The sequence below is a fragment of the Mixophyes fleayi genome, chromosome 1 (genome assembly GCF_038048845.1).
Source record: "Mixophyes fleayi isolate aMixFle1 chromosome 1, aMixFle1.hap1, whole genome shotgun sequence".
NCBI lineage: Eukaryota > Metazoa > Chordata > Amphibia > Anura > Limnodynastidae > Mixophyes > Mixophyes fleayi.
Genome location: NC_134402.1, coordinates 10,861,327 through 10,883,648, shown reverse-complemented (window position 1 = coordinate 10,883,648; position 22,322 = coordinate 10,861,327). Strand labels below are relative to the sequence as shown.

The 22,322-nt window shown below is 45.7% G+C and overlaps 1 protein-coding gene across 2 annotated transcripts; it reads right to left on the bottom strand.

The window, feature by feature from the left end:
• Window positions 1–9,288: 9,288 nt before the first annotated feature.
• On the bottom strand, window positions 9,289–21,984 carry NAGK (N-acetylglucosamine kinase). Of its 2 annotated transcripts, none has more exons than XM_075187686.1 (10): window positions 21,878–21,984; window positions 16,542–16,626; window positions 15,535–15,633; window positions 15,159–15,300; window positions 14,961–15,071; window positions 12,765–12,877; window positions 12,319–12,406; window positions 11,917–12,014; window positions 11,717–11,795; window positions 9,289–10,589 (listed from the first exon to the last, which is right to left on the bottom strand). In XM_075187686.1, exons 1-10 carry the CDS (start codon window positions 21,904–21,906, stop codon window positions 10,399–10,401), a joined length of 1,035 nt encoding a protein of 344 aa, XP_075043787.1. In that variant the 5' UTR covers window positions 21,907–21,984; the 3' UTR covers window positions 9,289–10,398. The 2 variants fall into 2 exon arrangements, with proteins under 2 accessions (XP_075043787.1, XP_075043862.1); XM_075187761.1 differs by lacking the exon at window positions 21,878–21,984 and adding an exon at window positions 21,827–21,846.
• Between the last annotated feature and the right edge of the window lie 338 nt (window positions 21,985–22,322).

Genomic DNA, 22,322 nt, shown 5'->3' with positions numbered 1-22,322 from the left:
ACACTGAACTATTAGTAATGTATATCGCATTACTAATGACCCAGAATACAAGTGAGAAATGTTTTGTTTGGAGATGTGAACACACCCGATACTATTTTAGCATTGGATTGGATTGTGCCGGCTGGTAACTTTGTAACAATAAGGCATCAGATTCTGGAGCTCTATTTATATCATGTAAGTTTTATGAAGAATGAAAGAAAACACCCGATGGTCCGGTTACAATACGGGAAAATAACAATACTGAATGAAGCTAGAGCCTGAGGCAGACAAACCGGTTTTAATGAAGGGAAGAGAAATGATTGTTGGGTTTATGGGGGAACCAGTTTCTTGCTGAAATCTGCTGAGCCATCGAACAGCAGCGGTTGTGTTATTGACGTGCCCAGACGCGGTGCTCTTCTCCATGGGACCGCAGTACACAATTACTACAGCAAGGTGGAGATGTAGTCACTGCGAGGCCGGTCCTGTCTCTGACTGGGTGTGGAGCAGAATCCTGGATCGTCTTCTCTAATCTCACTGGCAGCAGATAAACGGGGGTCAGATAACTACATTCAGCTTTCGTCTATACGGAACGTCAAAGCTGAAATCTAACGTCGCTATAGCTTTAGGGGATCACGTAGAGTCGGAGGTAATACCGGATTATAAGCGTAATAAGCGCTTATTCAAACTAAGCATGCGCAGTACTAGTGTTATCACTCCTACGTATTGTGTTGAGGGGAAGTAGTCGCAGATACGACGCTTACAGGAGGTGTATTTTTTTGCCTCTGATTTCCCTTTGGTGCAAGATCCGTGATGACCATCAGCAGGGACCGGGCTGTGTGTAAAAAAAAGAACTATAGAACTTTTTTAAAAAATAAAAAAACAAACCTTGCAAAATCAGGGAGACAATAAGCCAGGAGTTCCCCCAAACTTACAAATACCGGCACTAGTCACAGGCAGCACGGTGGTGTAGTAGTTAGCACTTCTGCCTTACAGCACTGGGGTCATGAGTTCAATTCCTGACCATGGCCTTATCTGTGAGGAGTTTGTATGTTCTCCCTGTGTTTGCGTGGGTTTCCTCCTGGTGCTCCGGTTTTCTCCCACACTCCAAAAACTGGTAGGTTAATTGGCTGCTAACAAATTAGTCTGTGTGTGTGTGTGTGTGTGTGTGTGTGTGTATGTTAGGGAAATTAGGCTGTAAGCCCCAATGGGGCAGGGACTGATGTGAGTGAGTTTTCTGTACAGCGCTGCGGAATTAGTGGCGCTATATAAATAAATGGTGATGATGATGGCCAGCCAGGACTGATGGCATTATAACAGGGAAACCCAACCCTAGGCTGGTCAGCACGGGGCTGGATTCCGTACGGGTATCAGGCCTACAAAATAAATGTACTGGGGCTCTTCCCACACCCCTAGGGAGGTGGGTGTGGGGTAACGCACCTAAAACTGCATTTGTAAAGCATTTTGTCCCTGGCGCACTGCAGATCCCAGCCATAAAGTGTCAGGCATGCTGGTGCTTGTAGTACTACATGATGCACAGTGCCTGAGGCTCTTTACATCCATAAAACTAGGTACTCAGTGCTAATACCCTACTGAGCACAGTGTTCTCATTACCCCTTGTATTTGTCGTTGAACAACAACAATACACTCCTATATATGTGCAACTTCTGCAAAAACAAGATTTTGTATTGTGAGACAGGATATGTCCAGGAAAGGGGGGAGATAGTGCATAGTATATAAATCTATGTAAGCACGAAGACCACACTTATATAATTAAATACAGCTTTTAAACTCTGCAATACTATACATTCTATAAGATAACTTCTAGAATATACAGGAGGCTCTTCATGCAGGTGTTGTGTAATCTGCGGCTGCTACAAAGACCAGGTGACCTCGCACGGGGGGTTACGTTTCTTATCGCCTGTAAACTACTAGGACCCCGACTAGGCTGCTCTGATTATAAGTACCTGTGGAGAGGTGGCTGGGCCTGGGCAACAACAACAACATGTAACCTACACAGAAGTGCAGGGGAGGTTTGTTCACACACCCTAATTTCCAAATAGATTAAAAGGTGCTACACTGCTGTGACAATAGGTCATTCAGAGGTGCCATTAAAACTTAAGGATAAGTGGATGCAAATGATGAGCATATAATAGTGCTGACACATTAGTGCTAAACTCCTTCATGTTTAATGCAAGGTCAAAAGGTGAAACATTTAGGAAACTCCTAAACCTGTGGTGTCTGTGTGCAGAATACTGGTGAAGGTACAGGGCGGCTGCCTCCTGTGTGCTCATTGTTTATCGGGTGTTACATCTGTGAAGAGTTGCAGAGTAGCAGACGCCCATATAGGGGAGTGACAGTGTGTAGATGAGTGAGGCTGGGAACACACTGCAGAAAACTTCTCCCAATGTCATATCCTTAACGATTTTACCAACGGCTGGAGAAAAAAAAAAAAAAGTCCCGATCAGCAGCTGATTCCTGTACAAGATTTACCGTCAGATCTGTGCTCTTCATCTGTCAACTGTCGGCTGAAAAGATTGTGACTCTGCTCACTCCATGGAGATCTATGGACACCGCCGGTCCTGAGTGCTTACACACTGCAGGATTGGAACAATATCGTTCCATCGTTGAATGAGATTTGTAGTTCAGTTTAAAAATCAAACGATACAATGAGCTTTGGAACAATAATCGTTCAGCGTTGTAGTGTACACACTAATGTGATATCGCGATGAACGGTTGTTTATCGTGTGATTGGCCCGATAAACAGCGTCTTTGTTTAGCCAAATGACACTTACCAAAAATAAATTAGCATAGGACACCAGTATTTACTAGTTTTGATTTCTCCAATATCCCTGTTATTCATCAAGGTATTACTACCACTAATTCAGGGATTTTTGTGAGCTTCAGTTTCCTGTTTGATTTGGTTCTGCCTTCTATATAAAAGTGAAGTGTATGAATGTTGCTAAAGTGCAGGGCCTGATTAAGGGTCACAGCCGCCCCAGGCTACTACACTAGTTCCCCCCCCCCCCCCCCCAGTGTGTGTGTAAATAAAATTTTTATATATATAGATATATATCTGTAAATAAAATTGTAAAACATTAATACATTAAACACACTTCATTATGCACTTCCTCTCTTACCTGATCTTGCAGCGTAGACTACCTGGGGGGTAAATGTATGAATCTCCGGATTCTTCGTCTCCGGCGTGTTCAGCCTCTTCAGCGCTTAAATTTAAAGCGGCGCTGCCTTGTAAAGGGAAGTTTCCCTTTACAAGGCAGCGCCGCTTTAAATTTAAGCGCTGAAGAGGCTGAACACGCCGGAGATGAAGAATACGGAGATTCATACATTTACCCCCTGGTGTTCTCTTTTGCATGTTCTTGGAGTGTTGTCCGTTGGCTTCTGGAAACTTGGGAGTCCTGTATTTAAAAAAAATTGCAAAAAAATATTGCAAAAATTGTATTATAGTGCGAAATTTTAACAAACCCTGAATGATACAAAACAACCCCCTAGTACAGACAGACAATAAAATATATGAAAATTATTCACACTCCTATAGTAACATTTACCAGCCCTGTCTATCTAGTATTTAGTATCCTAGTGACCGCTGAAACCACAGTCAGCATCAACATCACCGCCACACAATACAGAGATCCTGCCCCCTACAAGCTATTTCATCACCTCCCCACCAATTCATCCCCCCTGTCATTATTATCAACCCGCACCAGACAGTTTATGACCCCCCTCTATCCAATTCACTAACCCCCCCCCCGTAGCCAGTTCATTACCTCCCCATTGCTTTTTCATTAATCTCCCCTATCCAATTCATTAACCCCCCCTCTAGCCAGTTCATTACCTCCCCATTTTCACTTCATTAATCACCTCCCTCTAGCAATTTCATTAACTCCCCCATCCAATTCATATGCCCCCTCTATCCAATTCATAAACCCCCCTCTAGCCAGTTCACTAATCCCCATTTTCACTTCATTAATCCCCCCCTCTAGCCAGTTCATTAATCCCCATTTTCACTTCATTAATCCCCCCCTCTAGCCAGTTCATTAATCCCCATTTTCACTTCATTAATCCCCCTTCTAGCCATTTCATTAACTCCCCCATCCAATTCATATGCCCCCTCTATCCAATTCATAAGCCCCCCTCCAGCCAGTTCATTACCTCCCCATTTTCACTCCATTAATCCCCTCTATCCAATCCATACTAGCAGATCATTAATCCCCCCATATCCAATTTATAAGATCCCCCCAGTCATCTCCCCCCCCTCCACATCCGATGTGTCACCCCCCTGACATTTAACAAGCACTTACCTTGCTGTCTTCTGTTCTCCTCTGACCAGACGCCGGCGCTTCTGTCATCTTCACACGCAGCTAACAGCATCCGACGCTGTTAGCTGCGGGAGCGCTCTGTGTGATTAGTGTGGTCACGTGATATGTGAGATCTCACGTGACCACACTAAGTAATACACTGATAGGGCAGCTAACAGCGTTGGATGCTGTTAGCTGCGTGATTGGGTACAGGAACATGCGGAACCGCCCCCTTGAGGCCAGGGGTGGCCCCATTAGAGGAGAAAGAAGCCGATCACCGGCACTTGAAGAAAAAAACCCCCCCAAAAAAACCCAACAGCTTGTCAGTGTTCCGCGCTGCACCCCCCAGGTCTCAGCGCCCCAGGCTGTAGCCTGATCAGCCTAGTGGTTGATCAGGCCCTGCTGAAGTGTATAAGTGTTGAGCTTCCTTTTAGACTGTTTAGTTTAGGTATTAGACAAAGGTTTCCTGTAGGTGAAGTTTTCCTTTTAAATTGTTAAATGTAAGTTTTGTTTTTTTGTTCCTGTACTACAGGTTAGAGGCAGAATAAGTCATAAAACATGTACATTTTAGAATCCTTCATTGTTAAAGGATGCTGGTAACATTTAAGAACTCCAAAGTAATGAAAACAATGTCCAAGCGCCTTTGTCACTGTGATATCCAAATTATTGTACGTTTTCTCAGCTGCTAAATTAATGACATCAAACATAAAAACAGTTATTACATTATTCAGAACAATCATCTAATACAATTCCATCTAAAAGGTAACAGGAACACTGAAGATCTACCCGTTTCAAGACGTCCTGGGGCGTACTCCCAGACAATCCCATAGATTGCATGGTGGACGGGAGAAAATTCAAGTAAAAGGAGTGATGTGCTCTGCAAATGTAGTGAGCAAAGAGCTTGCACTCAGCAGGGGAAGAGGACGATATTCACAAGATAAGCAGATGGTCACAACAAGCCAATTTAAAATAAAAACCTGTAATGTGTACCCAGCCTTAGTGCTTCCCACTGAGACAATAAGACAAAAAGAAAAAGGATTATCTGAAGATCCTGGCATGGTATCTTTTCCCTGTAGTCACAGACCCGATCCCAGACTGTAGGATTACTTCTATATAGATCTCTGGAGATTTAGGCTGGGTCAACACTGAAGAATTTTCCGACCAACGTATTATCTCAAACGATTGTACCTACGACTGAAGGTCCAATCAGTCTGACGATTCATCCATACACACTGACATGATTTATCTTCAGATCTGTGCTCTTCATCTGGTCCTTCATCTAGTCCTCTAGTCCGGAGAATGACAGCACAATATTCATTCATTCATTATTGTCACATTGTCACACTGATCAAAACCGCCTTGTTATAGCTATCCACATGTCCTAACGAATTTCATTAGCTTCTGTGACTCTGAAACAAAACATTCTGTCCCAGAACCAACAAATGAATTATTCCTTTGACAGCACTGTCTACATTTATTCACCAGGACATTTACCGCTAGTATCGGCTGAAAAGAGCCCAACTCTGTAAACTCTATGGAGCCCGTGAGCATGATGAGTGTATACACACTACATGATCGGTCGATGATTGGTCAGAAAATATTAAACCGTACGACCAACCAAATGAAACGATGATCAGCACTTTGGGACGACTTTAGATCTTCGTGTCACTATACACACTCACACGATATCTGACCGAACGGTCGGATGTCGGCTGATTGGAGTTTTATCGTGCAATCGTCGGGCCAGAGCGATAAGTGTTGAGTTGTAACACTATATATACACCGATCAGCCACAATAAAACCACTGACAAGTGAAGTGAATAACATTGATTATCTCGTTACAATGGCACCTGACAAGAGGTGGGATATATTAGGCAGAGAGTGAACAGTCAGTTCTTGAAGTTGATGTGTTGGAAGCAGGAAAAATGGGCAAATGTAAGGAAATGAGCGACTTTGACAAGGGCCAAATTGTGATGTCTAGTCTCCAAAACGGCAGGTCTTGTGGGGTGTTTCTGGTATGCAGTGGTTAGTACCTACCAAAAGTGGTCCAAGGACAACTGGTGAGCTGTTGACAGGGTCATGGGCGCCCAAGGATCATGGACACGCATAGGGAGCGAAGGCTAGCCTGTCTGGTTGTTGTTTGAGCTACAGTCGAAGTAGTTACTCAATCAAGTTATAGGTTCACAGCAGTTGCTTGATGGGGAGTACTGGTCCTCTATTGCCATTTAGAGGCTTTTGGGGTACTCTCATTGTTTAGTTAGGACCACCCTATTAGCAGAAGCGCCGTGAGGTGGCGGACAAACCACGCGACTGCCCCTGTACGACTCAAAACATCTGCTCGCTCCTTCACTTCAAATTCCAGGGACTCCAATGGGATTAACAGACCAAGGTGGTGGGGGCGAACCTTCTCCAAGTGTTGCTGGCAATCACTGTCTCTGAGAAACGTGTGACAACATTTTGAAGGCCCATATTCAAATAAACCTTCAAGAATTGGGACCACAGAAGTGATTACCAATGCTCTACGCACATCTACTGAAGCAGATGTTTTACAATGTCCTAGCGGCATTACGGCTGAAGTGTGCGGCTGACCTTGGTGCACTGACGGATGAGTCAGTCTGCCGCAAATGTGGAAGGGAACACAGAATGTAGATTAAAGTGTCAGGAGATAGTCCCCGTCGTAAGACTGCAGAGAGCGATCTTCTACCCAGAGAAACCAAAGCTAAAACATTAATACTTCACCGGAGGACAGGCAAACTATACCCCACAGGTATCATGTATAAGGTTTGGTCTAAATGGAAACAGCTTGTTTGAAAGTGGAAATGTCTTTTAGGCCCATTACCCAATGGCATCAAAACACACAGTTTTACTATAGTTTAATGCTAGTCAAGCTGAGCGTTTTCCAGCAGGTTTGAAAAGTGGAGATGTTGCCTATAGCAACCAATCAGATTCTAGCTGTCATTTTGTAGAATGTACGAAATAATTGATAGCTGGAATCTGCCAAAAAACTCTCACCTTGATACATTTACCCCATGATCTCCCCAAAATCCATAAAAGTTTAGAGAACCCCCCCGGCAGGCCCATTATAGCGGGTGTTGGTTCTGTAACGGGGAATATTTCTGAATTTGTTGATTACCATCTCCAAACTATTGTTTTTAGGAGTAAGTCATACTGGATCGGCTGCTATAAAAATTGACCCTAGTCTCTCTCTCTGTCTCTGTATATTAGGGAATTTAGACTGTAAGCCCCAATGGGGCAGGGACTGATGTGAGTGAGTTCTCTGTACAGCGCTGCGGAATCAGTGGCGCTATATAAATAAATGGCGATATTGAAGAGAGGAACGGAGTTGATTTGCATGCTACACGCTGTCTGAACATGGGACTCTGGTAGGCGGCCTCAGCCTCTCCTTTATATGTGCTGCAATTTTAGATTGTGGATTGATTTTATCATTGTTCTATAGTCTATTTTAATAAAGAATAAAGTACTATATTATCCCGTTTATTCGCTCTATCCTTTGGTCCTTCACATCTACGAATGGAATATGCTAATATTCAGAAGTGACTGAGGAGAGGAATCCAGAAGGGATGTTTTGAGAAATTTCGGTACTAAAGCTGTATTGAACCCTATGCAATTGGTATTTGTGTAAGTGCATCTACTAGAGGGGCTCCTAATATCAGGTGAAGGAGACCCCCCTTTTAAAATCTTCATGTGTCAACCTCTATTTTGTATTACATGCTCTGGACGTCATTGGTTTGGGAATCTGGAGAATACACACTGTCTCTGGTACCTAAAGTGTGGAGGTGTTGTTCACACAGGGTGTATGCATGCAAGATCCGGACATACTACAACCTTATTGTCCTTTCTTTCTTTTTCATTTGAGGATACTTTCTATGTTTCATAATACCAATTCAAGTAACGATCAAGTGACTTTCAGCATACCAGTGCACCTTTGGAAACGGGAAATGGTGTCATTTTTGACTCAACACTGTGAGACGGTTATACACCATTACTCTAATAAGAGTAATGGGGCAGCACGGTGGCGTAGTGGTTAGCACTTCTGCCTCACAGCACTGGGGTCATGAGGTCGATTCCCGACCAAGGCCCTCATAGGCAAACCGAGGGGGGGGTTTCCTAGTGCCTGGAAATCCCCCTCCAAGCCTGGGGCACTGTAAAATTGAGGTGGCTGGACCCTGCCCCCACTTCACACGGCTCTGCTCGAAAAGTGAGAGCTACGTGCACCTAACAGCAGTGCACACAGCATTGCCCACGTATATTATGGTGATAGGAAGAGTTGGAGAGCAGCCAAGCACTCAATAAAATTATAGCCACGCCCCCATGCATGCTGGTCACGCCCACTGGCAGCGTGGGGTGGAAACCCCCCTCTGCAAATCCTGCGTTTGCCCCTGGCCTTATCTGTGTGGAGTTTGCATGTTCTCCCTGTGTTTGCGTGGGTTTCCTCCGGGTGCTCCCGTTTCCTCCCACACTCCAAAAACATACTGGTAGGTTAATTGGCTGCTATCAAATTGACCCTAGTCTCTCTGTCTGTCTGTGTGTGTGTGTGTGTTAGGAACTTTAGACTGTAAGCTCCAATGGGACAGGGACTGATGTGAGCGAGTTCTCTGTACAGCGCTGCTGAATTAGTGGCGCTATATAAATAAATGGTGATGATGATGAGTGTGGACTAAGGCTCCAGTATCCCATTGAAAATATTTGTTTTATATCCACTGAAAAATGATTTATTAGCTCTGCGAATCTTAATGTACAAGTGATCAGTGTCTTATCACTATATCGCTATCTTTATATTCTGTATGTTTTCCTTGAGGGCAGGTGGGTGGACCCCTCATTGATATAGGCATTGGCTGCAGATCTTTATGTGCACGGTTAGTTACTACCACATTTACCTGTATATATACACCTGTGCAGGCTATAAGTAACCCTCGTTGTGTTCAGAGCCTTGTTTCCTTTCCTTAAACAAAAATTTACTACGTATGTGCACTCGTCTTGTTACATCAGCTCTTTTTATTGGTCTCGATCAAAGCAAAATTAATTATTACAAAATCATAGAATTAATGTAACCCCCAGCATATAAAGAAGAACGTAGAACATGGATAATTGTAACAGTACAAAGGTTCCGGCAGACGGCCGTGTATCGCTGCGTCCGCTCGTCAAATAGGGTTTATAAACCTTACGCAGTTGTGGAAAATCTTCCCTTCCCGTCCTATGCTAAGAACAACATCACTGCTGCTTTTTAAGCTATTTTGACACTCTTAAGACTAATGGTTCGGGAGGTCATAAGTTATTGTATAGTTTAAACATCCTCTAAATTTACGTGACATACACCTAAAAGTACCGGCCACCTATATACAGCAGCAGCAATCTTTCTGTCGGTGATATACGTGCGGCCTATCGGTTCACACCGACACTAGTTTATGGAGTGATGATGTCACTGCGTACCATTATATCGGTAGTCGGAAACTTAGAAATATTAGCTTAGTCCACAAAATCCTTGTAAAATGACCATTTCCCTTTAATTAAGGTACGTAAACACTGTGTATAAGAATTGACAATATAAAAATACTAAAATAAATCCTATGCAAGAGGCTCTTCATACATCATATGTAATAGATGGTTCATTTATACAGTCTTACGTTAATTCTGTCACCCTGAAACATACGGTCATGTAGATAGAACAGTGCTAGGTTGTATAACTTCTCTAACGACATGATAATTATACAGGTATAAAAAACAAAGTCAGTGACTGAGGATGAGGGATGGACTTTCACGTATTTATGGCATCGAACAGTGAATACATCACCAGACCTTTGCTTTCATTGTCTAAGCTGCACAGACAGATGACAGCAAACGTCTGATTGGCTGATATGGGTTACAGCGTATTTGTCCCATTTAAACCACTTTTGGTAAACAAAATCTTTATGTGTGTTCCCTCATATTTACAGACAACAGTGTTGACCTCTGAACCCTGGCAGGGGATGACGAGAGGTTGTGATTGGTCGATGCAGTAGGAATAGTCGGTGTCAGAGATATGTAATGGTAGAGCAATGATTTCTGGGATATGCCGGTGGCACTGTATTTTGTACAGAATATGAGCCTATGTAAAGGAGTGGGTGTAGAAAACATTGACGTTATCCTGGTAGCACAGAGGTAGCTCATGTCCGATGTTCTTGGCCCCGAGGCTGGCTCCGCCCACAGCGGACGAACGCTTGAGCTTTAGAAGACTGAACCGGGATAGACTGCGGCCGTGCGGGCTGCTCCGAGCCTTGTCCAGGACCTCGATAAATCCTATACACGGAGGAGACACAGGAACAGTCCGGGTTAGAGAGTGAGGTCTAACCAGATAGGTTATAGTGGTCTCCTCCTCATTCCCCTCTAGTTTACTATAACCACGTCCTTCCTGGTTCTGCTCTCGCTCCCCTCTGTCTCTAACACCCCCAAACTCCATATCTCATTCTGTACAATTCCTGCACCAGCCTCTGTGTCATGGACACCCATCATCTGTCCGTCAGCAATAAGCCCTGCCCACTAGTGTCACATGACTCATTATGACATCCGACAAATCTCCCTCAACATCGATAACGCCACATTTTCCTTAGTCTCCCAAGTCTGCAGCCGCTGTGTCATGCTTCACTCCGCTCTCTGCTGGATTCCTCGTATCCAATCTCTCAGTCCTGTCGCTTCCAGAAACATAATACGTCCTTTTACTGCAACCTCCTACTATCTGGCACTCCCCTCACCTATCTATCCCCACTACAATCCATCCTAAAGGCTGCAGCAAGACAGGTCTTCTTCTCTTATCTGCTACACCGCTGCGCAAATTCCTACACCGCCTCCCTCTGTCCTCCAGAATCTAATTCAAATGACACACACACACACACACACACACACACACACACACACTCTACACAAAGAGTACCCACCACACTGCAGGGTTTCCAAACATTGAAAATATTTTCATGTCAAACAAAGTAGATTGCTCAAAGGGAAACTCATATCCTACATAACCCAGAATACTGCAGTGCTGAATGTCAGGGGGTATATTTACTAGAGAGATGTATAAAAGGAAATATGTACGCAGTCCAAGGGCTAGATTTACTAAACTGTGGGTTTGAAAAAGTGGAGATGTTGCCTATAGCAACCAATCAGATTCTAGTTAGCATTTATTTAGTACATTGTACAAAATGACAGCTAGAATCTGATTGGTTACTATAGGCAACATCTCCACTTTTTCAACCCTGCAGTTTAGTAAATACACCCTCAGGTGTAAGTTAGTGGTACAACTGAAGCACTTTTTTAATGTCAGTAAATTTACTAACATTCTGGCAACCATGCTTAGTTGGCTCCAAAGCCAGCCTATTGGTAACAGACACAAGGTGGCAGGATTAAACCGGAAGTGACCAGAGCGGCCTCACCGTCTTTTAGAAGATCCCAGCTGTTCCACACGGACCCCTCAGCCAGCACCGGAAGCCCCAGCTCGCCCTGGAACAGGACCTAGATGAAGATGGTGAAACGCGCAGACAGATGTTTAGGGCGTTCTACAAGCATCGGCAGAACGATGAATGCTCATGAAACAACCTACACAATATTCAGATATCATACGGCGCTGACTCACCGCATCGACCTTCGGCAACACCGCCACGACGTGACGACCCAGGATCTCGCCAGCGCTTCGAAACAAGGAGGTGCAGAGTGCATCCCCCTTGGTAGCGCCTGAAAGTAAAGCGAGGGTGAATACATTATTAATCTATAACACAAACTTGTTTTGATTTTAGCTCTCAGCAGAACAAATAATAATTTTACTATTTGTTTATATGGTAAGGGAACTGCACCCAAAACTGAAAACGTTAGGGCAAAGTCCCTTATTTTATCACCCCCTGCCCCACCCAACACCCATGGGCGATCCTTCTCTGGAGTAGGGTGGCATCTAATTGGGCAGGAGCCACAGTCATCCAGGAGAGGAACATCCGTTTATAGCAAATACCGCCAATGAAGAATTGTAATCTGCACGCGCTACCTTCCGCCAGCTTCACGCAGAATCCCGCTATCCTGGACTTCTCGAAGGTCCGGTACAGGTAAGGGAGAATGCTCAGCCGACTAGACACCTGTAATGAGCAATAACCCTGATCAGTGACAGAGATGACCTGATGGACACGATCCCCTAAAGTAGATTCAGTCACTAGATTACCAGGCACAACATACAGATCTTCACCGGGAATCAGTGAAGCGATAGGACCGTCAAGTAGAGTCCAGTCAACTAGAGTCCAATACACATTTGTTGGCCGTCGGCTGAGCAGGGAGACACATGATCGTAAAGTAGAAGTCAGAAGAGAGGGAGCACATAATTAATGATCGAATGGTTGGCCTGGACATAGAGGTCCACGACCGACAATTCTGCTGGGACTGTGGCCCGCCTGGCCGACACTAAAGACTATCTGGAGAATAATACAGATGCAATGTTACCTGGAAGTAGTTGAACATGGCCTCCTGGACATAGCCAATGTCGTTCGGTGGCTCCACGAGATTGTCAATGGCGTCAAACACAGTCTTCATGGCTCGATGCGATATCCAATATGCTGCAAGGATCGATTATAAGAGCCAGTTAATGCTTTATCATCATCTATTTATATAGCGACACTAATTCCGCAGCACTGTACAGAAAACTCACATCAGTCCCTGCCCCACTGGAGCTTACAGTCTAAATTCCCTAACACACATCAATTTAATAGCAGCCAATTAACCTACCAGCATGTTTTTGGAGTGTGGGAGGAAACGGAAGTACCCGGAGCAAACCCACGCAGACGCAGGGAGAACATACAAACTCCACAGAGAGTTCAGGAATTGAACTCATGACCCCAGTGCTGCAAGACAGGAGTGCTAACCACTAAGCCACCATGCTGCCCATATGCTATATTATATGCTTAATGCTAGACAAATATAACAATACAGACTGCTGCAGCGTGTCAGACTATCGACATAGGTACTGTCAGAAATCTTTCACTATACGTACAGAATCATCAAAAACTTATTTTAATGTCACAGGATAACACAATTATATTTCCTCACCACAGGTTGTAACTTTACTAGTTATCTGCACGATGAACCCAAAGTAGGGATAAATACAGGGACTTGCAGATCCTTGTCTAAGTGGGTGCACAGTCTGTATAATACTGGGACAAGCACTTTTATTGAGTAAGGGTTGGGTGGAATAGCCTCCCAATTGTGAGAGGGGACTAGGATGATTCGGAGGCCAAGGGGATCTTAAAGAAAAGCAATGGCAGTGAGGAGTATCGCCGTTACGGGAAATAACAGAGGCGGATATGAGGTTGTGAATGTGACAATAGCGGTACGTGTCAGATTCCACACTAAGCAGTATAAAAACATGAATAGCTGGTGTATCTAGAAGAAGGATGTGAGAAGAATCCCTGCTGAGGAATAGGGGGAGAAGAAGGAAGAAACAGTCCTGGATATGTGTTAAGGGCAGAGTAGCGTGAAATGCTAGAACCACTTAGCGAGATGTCCTCCTTTAGCAGACCCTTTTCCCAGGAACGTGTTACATTCAGTACAATACTTGGTTGCAGAATGGATGTAAATAGCAGAACCCAGGGACAAAGCAGAGTTACAGACAGGCCTAGGAGAAATCATCAGTTCCTATTAAAGAAGCCAGAGGTCAGGGCAGGCAGAGATATAACAGCAGATCCATTTAACAAGCCAAGGTCAGAATGCAGGAGAAGACAGCAGTTCCTTTAAACAATCCGGGTCAGAACAGCAGAACAGGTCAGGAGACAAGACACACTAGGTCAAGCAGGAACTATCGCCAGCACTGGAATGGTAACAGGAAGCGGTTTATAAAGCCAGTAAACATAATCAGAAGTTTGCTGGATGATTAGCTGCAGCAGTCATTGCACAGATGATACTTACAGACAGTAGAAGCAATGCTGGTTACTATAAACATAACAACCAGCTGAATCTGTGAACTGCAGGAATGATCCTACATATGGTAACAATATGGTGGTAGCCTCCGGAGATATCAGAGAGACATAGGGCTAGATTTACTAAGCTGCGGGTTTGAAAAAGTGGGGATGTTGCCTATAGCAACCAATCAGATTCTAGCTTGCATTTATTTAGTACCTTCTACAAAATGACAGCTAGAATCTGATTGGTTGCCATAGGCAACATCCCCACTTTCTCAAACCCGCAGCTTAGTAAATCTAGCCCATAGACATGGATGTGTGATAGTTCTGAAGACTGAGCGGGTGGGGTGGGGGGGGGGATTATCATTATTTATGCCTTCTAGAGGTAAGAGGAGGAACTACAAGGTTGGAATGGGGGTAACATGAGCCATCCAGATCCACTAGTGGTAAAACATCAATAATACAAACATAAATGAAATTAAGAGACTGCCTGGACATACTAGCGAAACATGATTCATCTGCCACTCGGCTCCAACCAGAAGGCTGCAGCCAGTAACTAAGACCCTTATGCAAGAAGGGGAGAAATAGCGCTGAGCTCAGCTATTACGGCCTGCACCCTGTAGGGAAGGTCGTAGAGAGGCCCATCTTATTGACTTATCTGCAAACACTGGAAATTGACAAATATGATAAATGCAAGCTACTAATACAAAACGTTTCTTGTCCCCAGAGTATCCTGGGTACTCACCTGATCCCTCATCTCCCATCAGGTGACCCCAGCCCCCGCAGCCGATCACAGAGCCATCCGGATTCACCAATTTGCAGTTGGATCCGGTCCCCGAGATCAGCACCACTCCCCCTGGAGGAAGGAAACAGACAATGAGAGCGAGAGGAGACGGCCCACCACCCGTTATGTGCTCCGAATCCAGGGGGGAAGGGGGCTTACCATGCTTTGTAGCGGTAGCCATCGCTCCTAAGGAATCATTGCAGATATAGTAGTTTTCACTCAGTTGAGGAAAGCGCTGGCTCATCTCTTGGATTAGTTTATTAATGGCCTCTTTCTCGTCTCCCCCGCTCAGAGACATACCCTGCAACGAGAAGAATTCCGACTGTCCAATCAGTGGACAATGCAGGAGGCCAAACTGGACGAATCCAGCCAATAATGTCTACATCAGATATCCCTCTAGTGGACCGTCCACTTCTGTCTGGACATATACACGAACCATGGTCCGTACTAACAATACTCCCTTCTTGTCGCGGACATGACCAACAAGAACGGGGAGATCATCGGGTTAGGGTGATGTTCCCCAGCCCTCTCTTACCAGACATTTGAGGGGTATCTGAGGGTCCAGTCCCGCTTTCTTCTTAGCTTCTGTTACCATGGTATTAATGGCTGCCAAACACTTGTCTGTGCCGACCAGCTGCCAGATAGAGAAGAACAGAAGATGGATGGTGAACAATAGTGTACAGTGTAAGCTGTGTCTGCGTGCAGTGTGATCATACTAAGAGCGGTGGCTCTCGCATGGAGATCTGCTTCTCGGCACATAAAAACATAGCAGAGCGTCTCTCATCCATCCTCGTTACATCCTCCCATTTCCGGTTACAGAACTTTTTTCAGGCTGCACCCACTCTATGGAATTCTCTCCCTCGCACAATAAGACTCTCCTCTGGTCTACAAACTTTCAAGCGTTCTCTGAAAACCTACTTCTTCAGACAAGCTTATAATATTCCTCAACCACCCTCTTAACCTCACTACGTTACCCTAATACCACCCGTTACACAATTTCACACAAGACAACTACCCCCTGACCAACATTGTTGTGTGACGGGATCATTTAGCTTATGAGTCACTTTTACCTTTGCAGTCTGGCGAAATGCAAAATGTAGACTTAACCTCATGTGTCAAACTCCCATTGTCCCATAGATTGTAAGCTTGCGAGCAGGGCCTATTCAACTCTTTGTCTGTTTTACCCAGTTTGTTTATTAGTTTACTGTGTTTGTCCCCAATTGTAAAGCGCTACAGAATATGTTGACATAGCAAAGCCAACTTAAACGGCCCAGCCAGCTGACTGACAGCGATTTCACTGATGTCAATGGAATTTCATCCTATTACAGTATACTTCTGTGACGTGTTTTGTGCATTTCAGGAACGTGTGAAGTTAAACACGACAAGGACTCTATAAGCGGAGTTCACCCAATTCTGAGAGAGTTATGTTGGGCACCCCCTGGGCCGTTGTCAGACTTTTATGCCCACCCTGCGACGATCACACGAAATGGCCGACCGAGTACTCATACTCCAGACTGTTAACAAGACAATCCCACTTCTTACCCAGTGATTGGTGCACGGTCCTTCTGTCTCACACAGGATGTGTCCATCGTCTGCGATCAAGATGGCTTTGGAGTGCGTGCCTCCTCTGGAGATAGGACAGAATAAATCATTATAATTGTTCGGATAGGGGGGAAACATGGGTGACAGGTCGGTTATTGGGCAACATGTACAAATCATTTATCAACTATGCAAAACTGCCTTTATATAGAATATTGTAAATGGAGAGGTTGAAAATGAGCAGCTCAGTGAATTTGAAAAATAAATCAGTTGCTCACTACACATTGCCATATTTCTTAGCAAGCTAGTCTCACAATAATAGTGATTGACTTAATACATTTTTGTGTAGACAATTTTACCGCTTAACATATCCTGGCCAGAGCCCCAATGCAAGGTCTGCAATGTCCTATGTCTATGGTGGCCTCTCCTTCACCCACTCCGCCAGGCCTGGTGCCCGCCCTGGCGGTGGAGTTGGCCTCCTCCTCTCCTCCACCTGTACTTTTCGTGTCATTCCCCCTGAACCCTCCCTCTCCTTCTCCTCTTTTGAAGGTCACTCCATCCGCCTCTTCTACCCCATCCATCTCCGCGTCACTGTCATCTACCGCCCCCCTGGCCCCACCTCCCTCTTCCTTGACAACTTTGCTAGCTGGCTTCCTCACTACCTCTCCTCCGATCTCCCCTCAATCATTCTCGGTGACTTTAATATCCCCATCGACAACCCCACCTACCCTGCTTCCAGCAAACTGCTCACCCTCTTTTCCTCCCTTGGTCTCACCCAATGGACCTCCTCCTCTACCCACTGCCTTGGTCACTCCCTTGATCTTGTCTTCTCCTACCTATGTAATCTCTCCGACTTCTCCATCTCTCCCTTTCCTCTATCCGACCACCATCTCCTCTCCTTCTCTCTCTCCTCTTCTCCTGCTCCCCTCCCCCTGCCCAAACCTACTCTGTCCATACGCAACCTCGATGCTCTTGACCCTGCCTCTCTGTCCTCCTCTCTCGATACCCTCCTTTCTCCCCTTTCCTCCCAGGCCTGCCCCAACCAGGCGGTCTTCCTCTACAATCACACCCTCACCTCCGCTCTGGACGCGGTCGCCCCTGCCCACTCCGTCCACCCTCGCTGCTCCAAACCCCAACCCTGGCACTCCAAATTTACCCGCTTCCTCCAAAAATGCTCCCGTTCCGCCGAACGTCACTGGAGAAAATCCCGCTCCCTGGCTGACTTCCTCCACTTTAAATTCATCCTTTCATCCTACAGCTCTGCCCTCTCACTCGCTAAACAATCTTTCTTTAAATTCCTCATCTCTTCCCAGTCCTCTAACCCCCGCCGCCTCTTTGCCACCTTCAGCACTCTCCTGGCCCCCTCCCCTCCCCTCCCCCCCACCCCCTCCTCCCTGACTGCCTCTGATTTCGCCTCCTTCTTCTCCTCTAAAATCGAGGCCATCAGACTTGAAATCTCCTCCTCCACTCTCTCTTCCACCCCTCCCACTCTTCTGTCCTCCCCCCCAACCACCTTCCCCTCCACTCCTTCCGTCCCACCACCGGCGAGGAAGTCCACTCTCTCATTTTATCCTCCCCCCCCACTACCTGCCCCCCTGGATCCCATCCCACCTTCTTCGCTCCCTTTCCCCCACCACCTGCTCCCACCTCGCTCACCTCTTTAATCTCTCCCTCTCCACTGGCATCTTCCCCTCCTCCTTCAAACATGCTCTCGTATCCCCCATTCTTAAGAAACCTAATCTCGACCCCACTTCTCTCTCGAACTATCGCCCCATATCTCTTCTCCCTTTTGCCTCCAAAATTCTCGAGAGGCTCGTCTGCAGCCGTCTCACCTCCTACCTTTCTGAATACTCCCTCCTTGATCCTCTCCAGTCTGGTTTCCGCCCCCTCCACTCCACTGAAACTGCCCTGGCTAAAGTCACCAATGACCTCCTCTCTGCAAAAGCCAGGGGCCACTTCTCCCTTCTCATCCTCCTTGACCTCTCTGCAGCCTTTGACACCGTTGACCACCCCCTTCTCCTTCACACCCTCCAGTCTTTCGGCCTCTCCGGCCCAGTCCTGTCCTGGTTCACCTCTTACCTTACCGATCCTTCTCTGTCACCACCTCTGGGTCTCTCTCCCCCCATCCACCCTTCCAGTCGGGGTCCCTCAGGGCTCTGTTCTGGGATCCTTACTCTTCTCTCTATACACCTCCTCCCTGGGTGAACTCATCAGCTCCTTCGGCTTCAGCTACCACCTTTACGCTGACGACACTCAACTATACCTCTCCTCTCCTGATCTCTCTCCCTCCCTCCTCTCTAGGGTGTCCGCCTGCCTCTCTGCCATCTCCTCCTGGATGTCCTCTCCTGGATGTCCTCTCGATTCCTCAAACTTAACCTTGCCAAAACTGAGCTCATAGTTTTTCCTCCCTCTCATACCCCATCCCCTTCTGTCATCACTGTCGACAACACCTCTATCTCCCCTGTCCCCCAACTTCGCTGCCTTGGTGTCATCCTCGACTCCTCTCTCTCCTTTGGCCCCCACATCCTCTCTCTTGCTAAATCCTGCCGCTTCCAGCTGCGCAACATCGCTCGCATCCGGCCCTTCCTCTCCCAAGAAGCCACCAAATGCCTTATCCACTCTCTGATCATCTCCCGTCTGGACTACTGCAACCTCCTCCTCACTGGCCTCCCCCACTCTCATCTCGATCCCCTTCGATCCGTCCTTAACGCTGCAGCTAGGCTTATTTTCCTCTCTCGCCGCTCCTCTTTTGTCTCCCCCCTCTACCTAGCCCTTCACTGGCTCCCATTCCCCTTCAGAATCCTCTTTAAGCTCCTCACACTCACCTACAAGGCCCTCATCAACTCCACTGCGCCCTACATCTCCACCCTCCTCTCTATTCATGCTCCATCCCGCCCTCTCCGTTCTGCCTCTGACCGTCGCCTCTCTTCCCCCCTTATAACCTCCTCCCACGCGCGTATCCAAGACTTTGCCCGCGCTGCCCCCCTCCACTGGAACAAGCTCCCTCCCTCCATCAGAACTTCCCCTAATCTGTCCAGCTTCAAATGGGCCCTAAAACCCCCCCTTTTTCTTAAAGCCTTTCTGTCTCCCACTTAACTTCCTACCTTATCTTCTGCCTCTGTCCCCCTACTCTCCCTCTCTCCCCTGCGTCTTTCTGTCTGTCCACCCCTCCCCTTAGATTGTACGCTCCTCTGAGCAGGGCCATCTCTCCTCCTGTTTCCACCACTTCTAACTCTGCTCTCCAGCTACTTAGCCCTCCTCCTCGAGGGTCCTCCACCCCACGTCCACTCTCGCTCCCTCCTCCCCCCTGGGGGTCTCCCTGTCTTCCACGCCCTCCTTCTTGGGCCCCGTTGTTTGCGGATCCTCCCTCCCCCTTCCCCGCCCTCTCTAGCTGTGCATTGAGCATACTGAGTTGCTGTGTTTACTGTACTGTGCTGTCTCCCATTGTATTGTGATTTTGTTTGTCTCTGTACGGCGCTGTGGATGCCTTGTGGCGCCTTATAAATAAATATTAATAATAATAATAATAATAATAATGTCATGGATATAAGACAGCTGCTGTCCATGGACTTGGTCACCAAGTTAACTGTTTAGAATAGTGAACATGATTATTTGGGGGACATAAGTAAAATAAAATAAAAATGTTACTAAGGTGGATATAGTCTTCAATTAAAATGCTGCAATTGTGACACCCTGATAAAATGTCACCCATAATATATTCACATATCAAATATGTGGTTATAAAAACCCCCGGAGAAATCTTTAGAAACTGGACATGTCCCAGCGAGTGAGTGAGAAACAGGATTGCCACATATGTGTGTCCCCGTATTTCCAGGGATGTCCCTGCTTTTCCACCCAAAATCATTTACACACAATACTCATTTCTCATAATTATGATGACTTCTAATGAAGCCAAATTACCAGGAGACCAGTACAGACTGAGATCAGTGATGGAATTAGTACAAGGAAGGACGGGCTGGGTTTATTTTTAGCAAAATTCAGTTCCCATGTTTGATGTGTCACCACCAGAAATACAAAATACTCTGCTAACACACAGTATAATGACACAGTACTCTGCTAACACACAGTATGATGACACAATACTCTGCTAACACACAGTATAATGACACAGTACTCTGCTAACACACAGTATAATGACACAGTACTCTGCTAACACACAGTATAATGACACAGTACTCTGCTAACACACAGTATAATGACACAGTACTCTGCTAACACACAGTATAATGACACAGTACTCTGCTAACACACAGTATAATGACACAGTACTCTGCTAACACACAGTATAATGACACAGTACTCTGCTAACACACAGTATAATGACACAATACTCCAGTAACACACAGTATAATGACACAGTACTCCAGTAACACACAGTATAATGACACAGTACTCCAGTAACACACAGTATAATGACACAGTACTCCAGTAACACACAGTATAATGACACAGTACTCTGCTAACACACAGTATAATGACACAGTACTCTGCTAACACACAGTATAATGACACAGTACTCTGCTAACACACAGTATAATGACACAGTACTCTGCTAACACACAGTATAATGACACAGTACTCTGCTAACACACAGTATAATGACACAGTACTCTGCTAACACACAGTATAATGACACAGTACTCTGCTAACACACAGTATAATGACACAGTACTCTGCTAACACACAGTATAATGACACAGTACTCTGCTAACACACAGTATAATGACACAGTACTCTGCTAACACACAGTATAATGACACAGTACTCCAGTAACACACAGTATAATGGCACAGTACTCTGCTAACACACAGTATAATGACACAGTACTCTGCTAGCACACAGTATAATGACACAGTACTCTGCTAGCACACAGTATAATGACACAGTACTCTGCTAGCACACAGTATAATGACACAGTACTCTGCTAGCACACAGTATAATGACACAGTACTCTGCTAACTCACAGTATAATGACACAGTACTCTGCTAGCACACAGTATAATGACACAGTACTCTGCTAACACACAGTATAATGACACAGTACTCTGCTAACACACAGTATAATGACACAGTACTCTGCTAACACACAGTATAATGACACAGTACTCTGCTAGCACACAGTATAATGACACAGTACTCTGCTAGCACACAGTATAATGACACAGTACTCTGCTAACACACAGTATAATGACACAGTACTCTGCTAACACACAGTATAATGACACACAGTACATATATATAATCACACACAGTATAATGATACACACAATCACACACAGATAGTGTCAGTGTGGGGGGGATATAACACAGGATCTCACCCCTCCACTCCCCCATATATTCCGGGCATGTTCAGTCTCCAGACCAGGACTCAGTCATGTGACAGTCAGCTGACCACACCCGGAAGTGCTGAATACTGAGCTGCTCCCTGCTGTTATATTATACTGCTCATCTGTCCCTATATATACTACCTGTACCTGTATATACTGCCTGTCCTCCCCCTGTACCTCTATATACTGCCTGTATATACTGCTTGTCCTCTCTCTGTACCTCTATATACTGCCTGTACCTCTATATACTGCTTGTCCTCCCCCCTGTACCTCTATATACTGCCTGTACCTCTATATACTGCTTGTCCTCCCCCCTGTACCTCTATATACTGCTTGTCCTCCCCCTGTACCTCTATATACCGCCTGTACCTCTATATACTGCTTGTCCTCCCCCATGTACCTCTATATACTGCCTGTACCTCTATATACTGCCTGT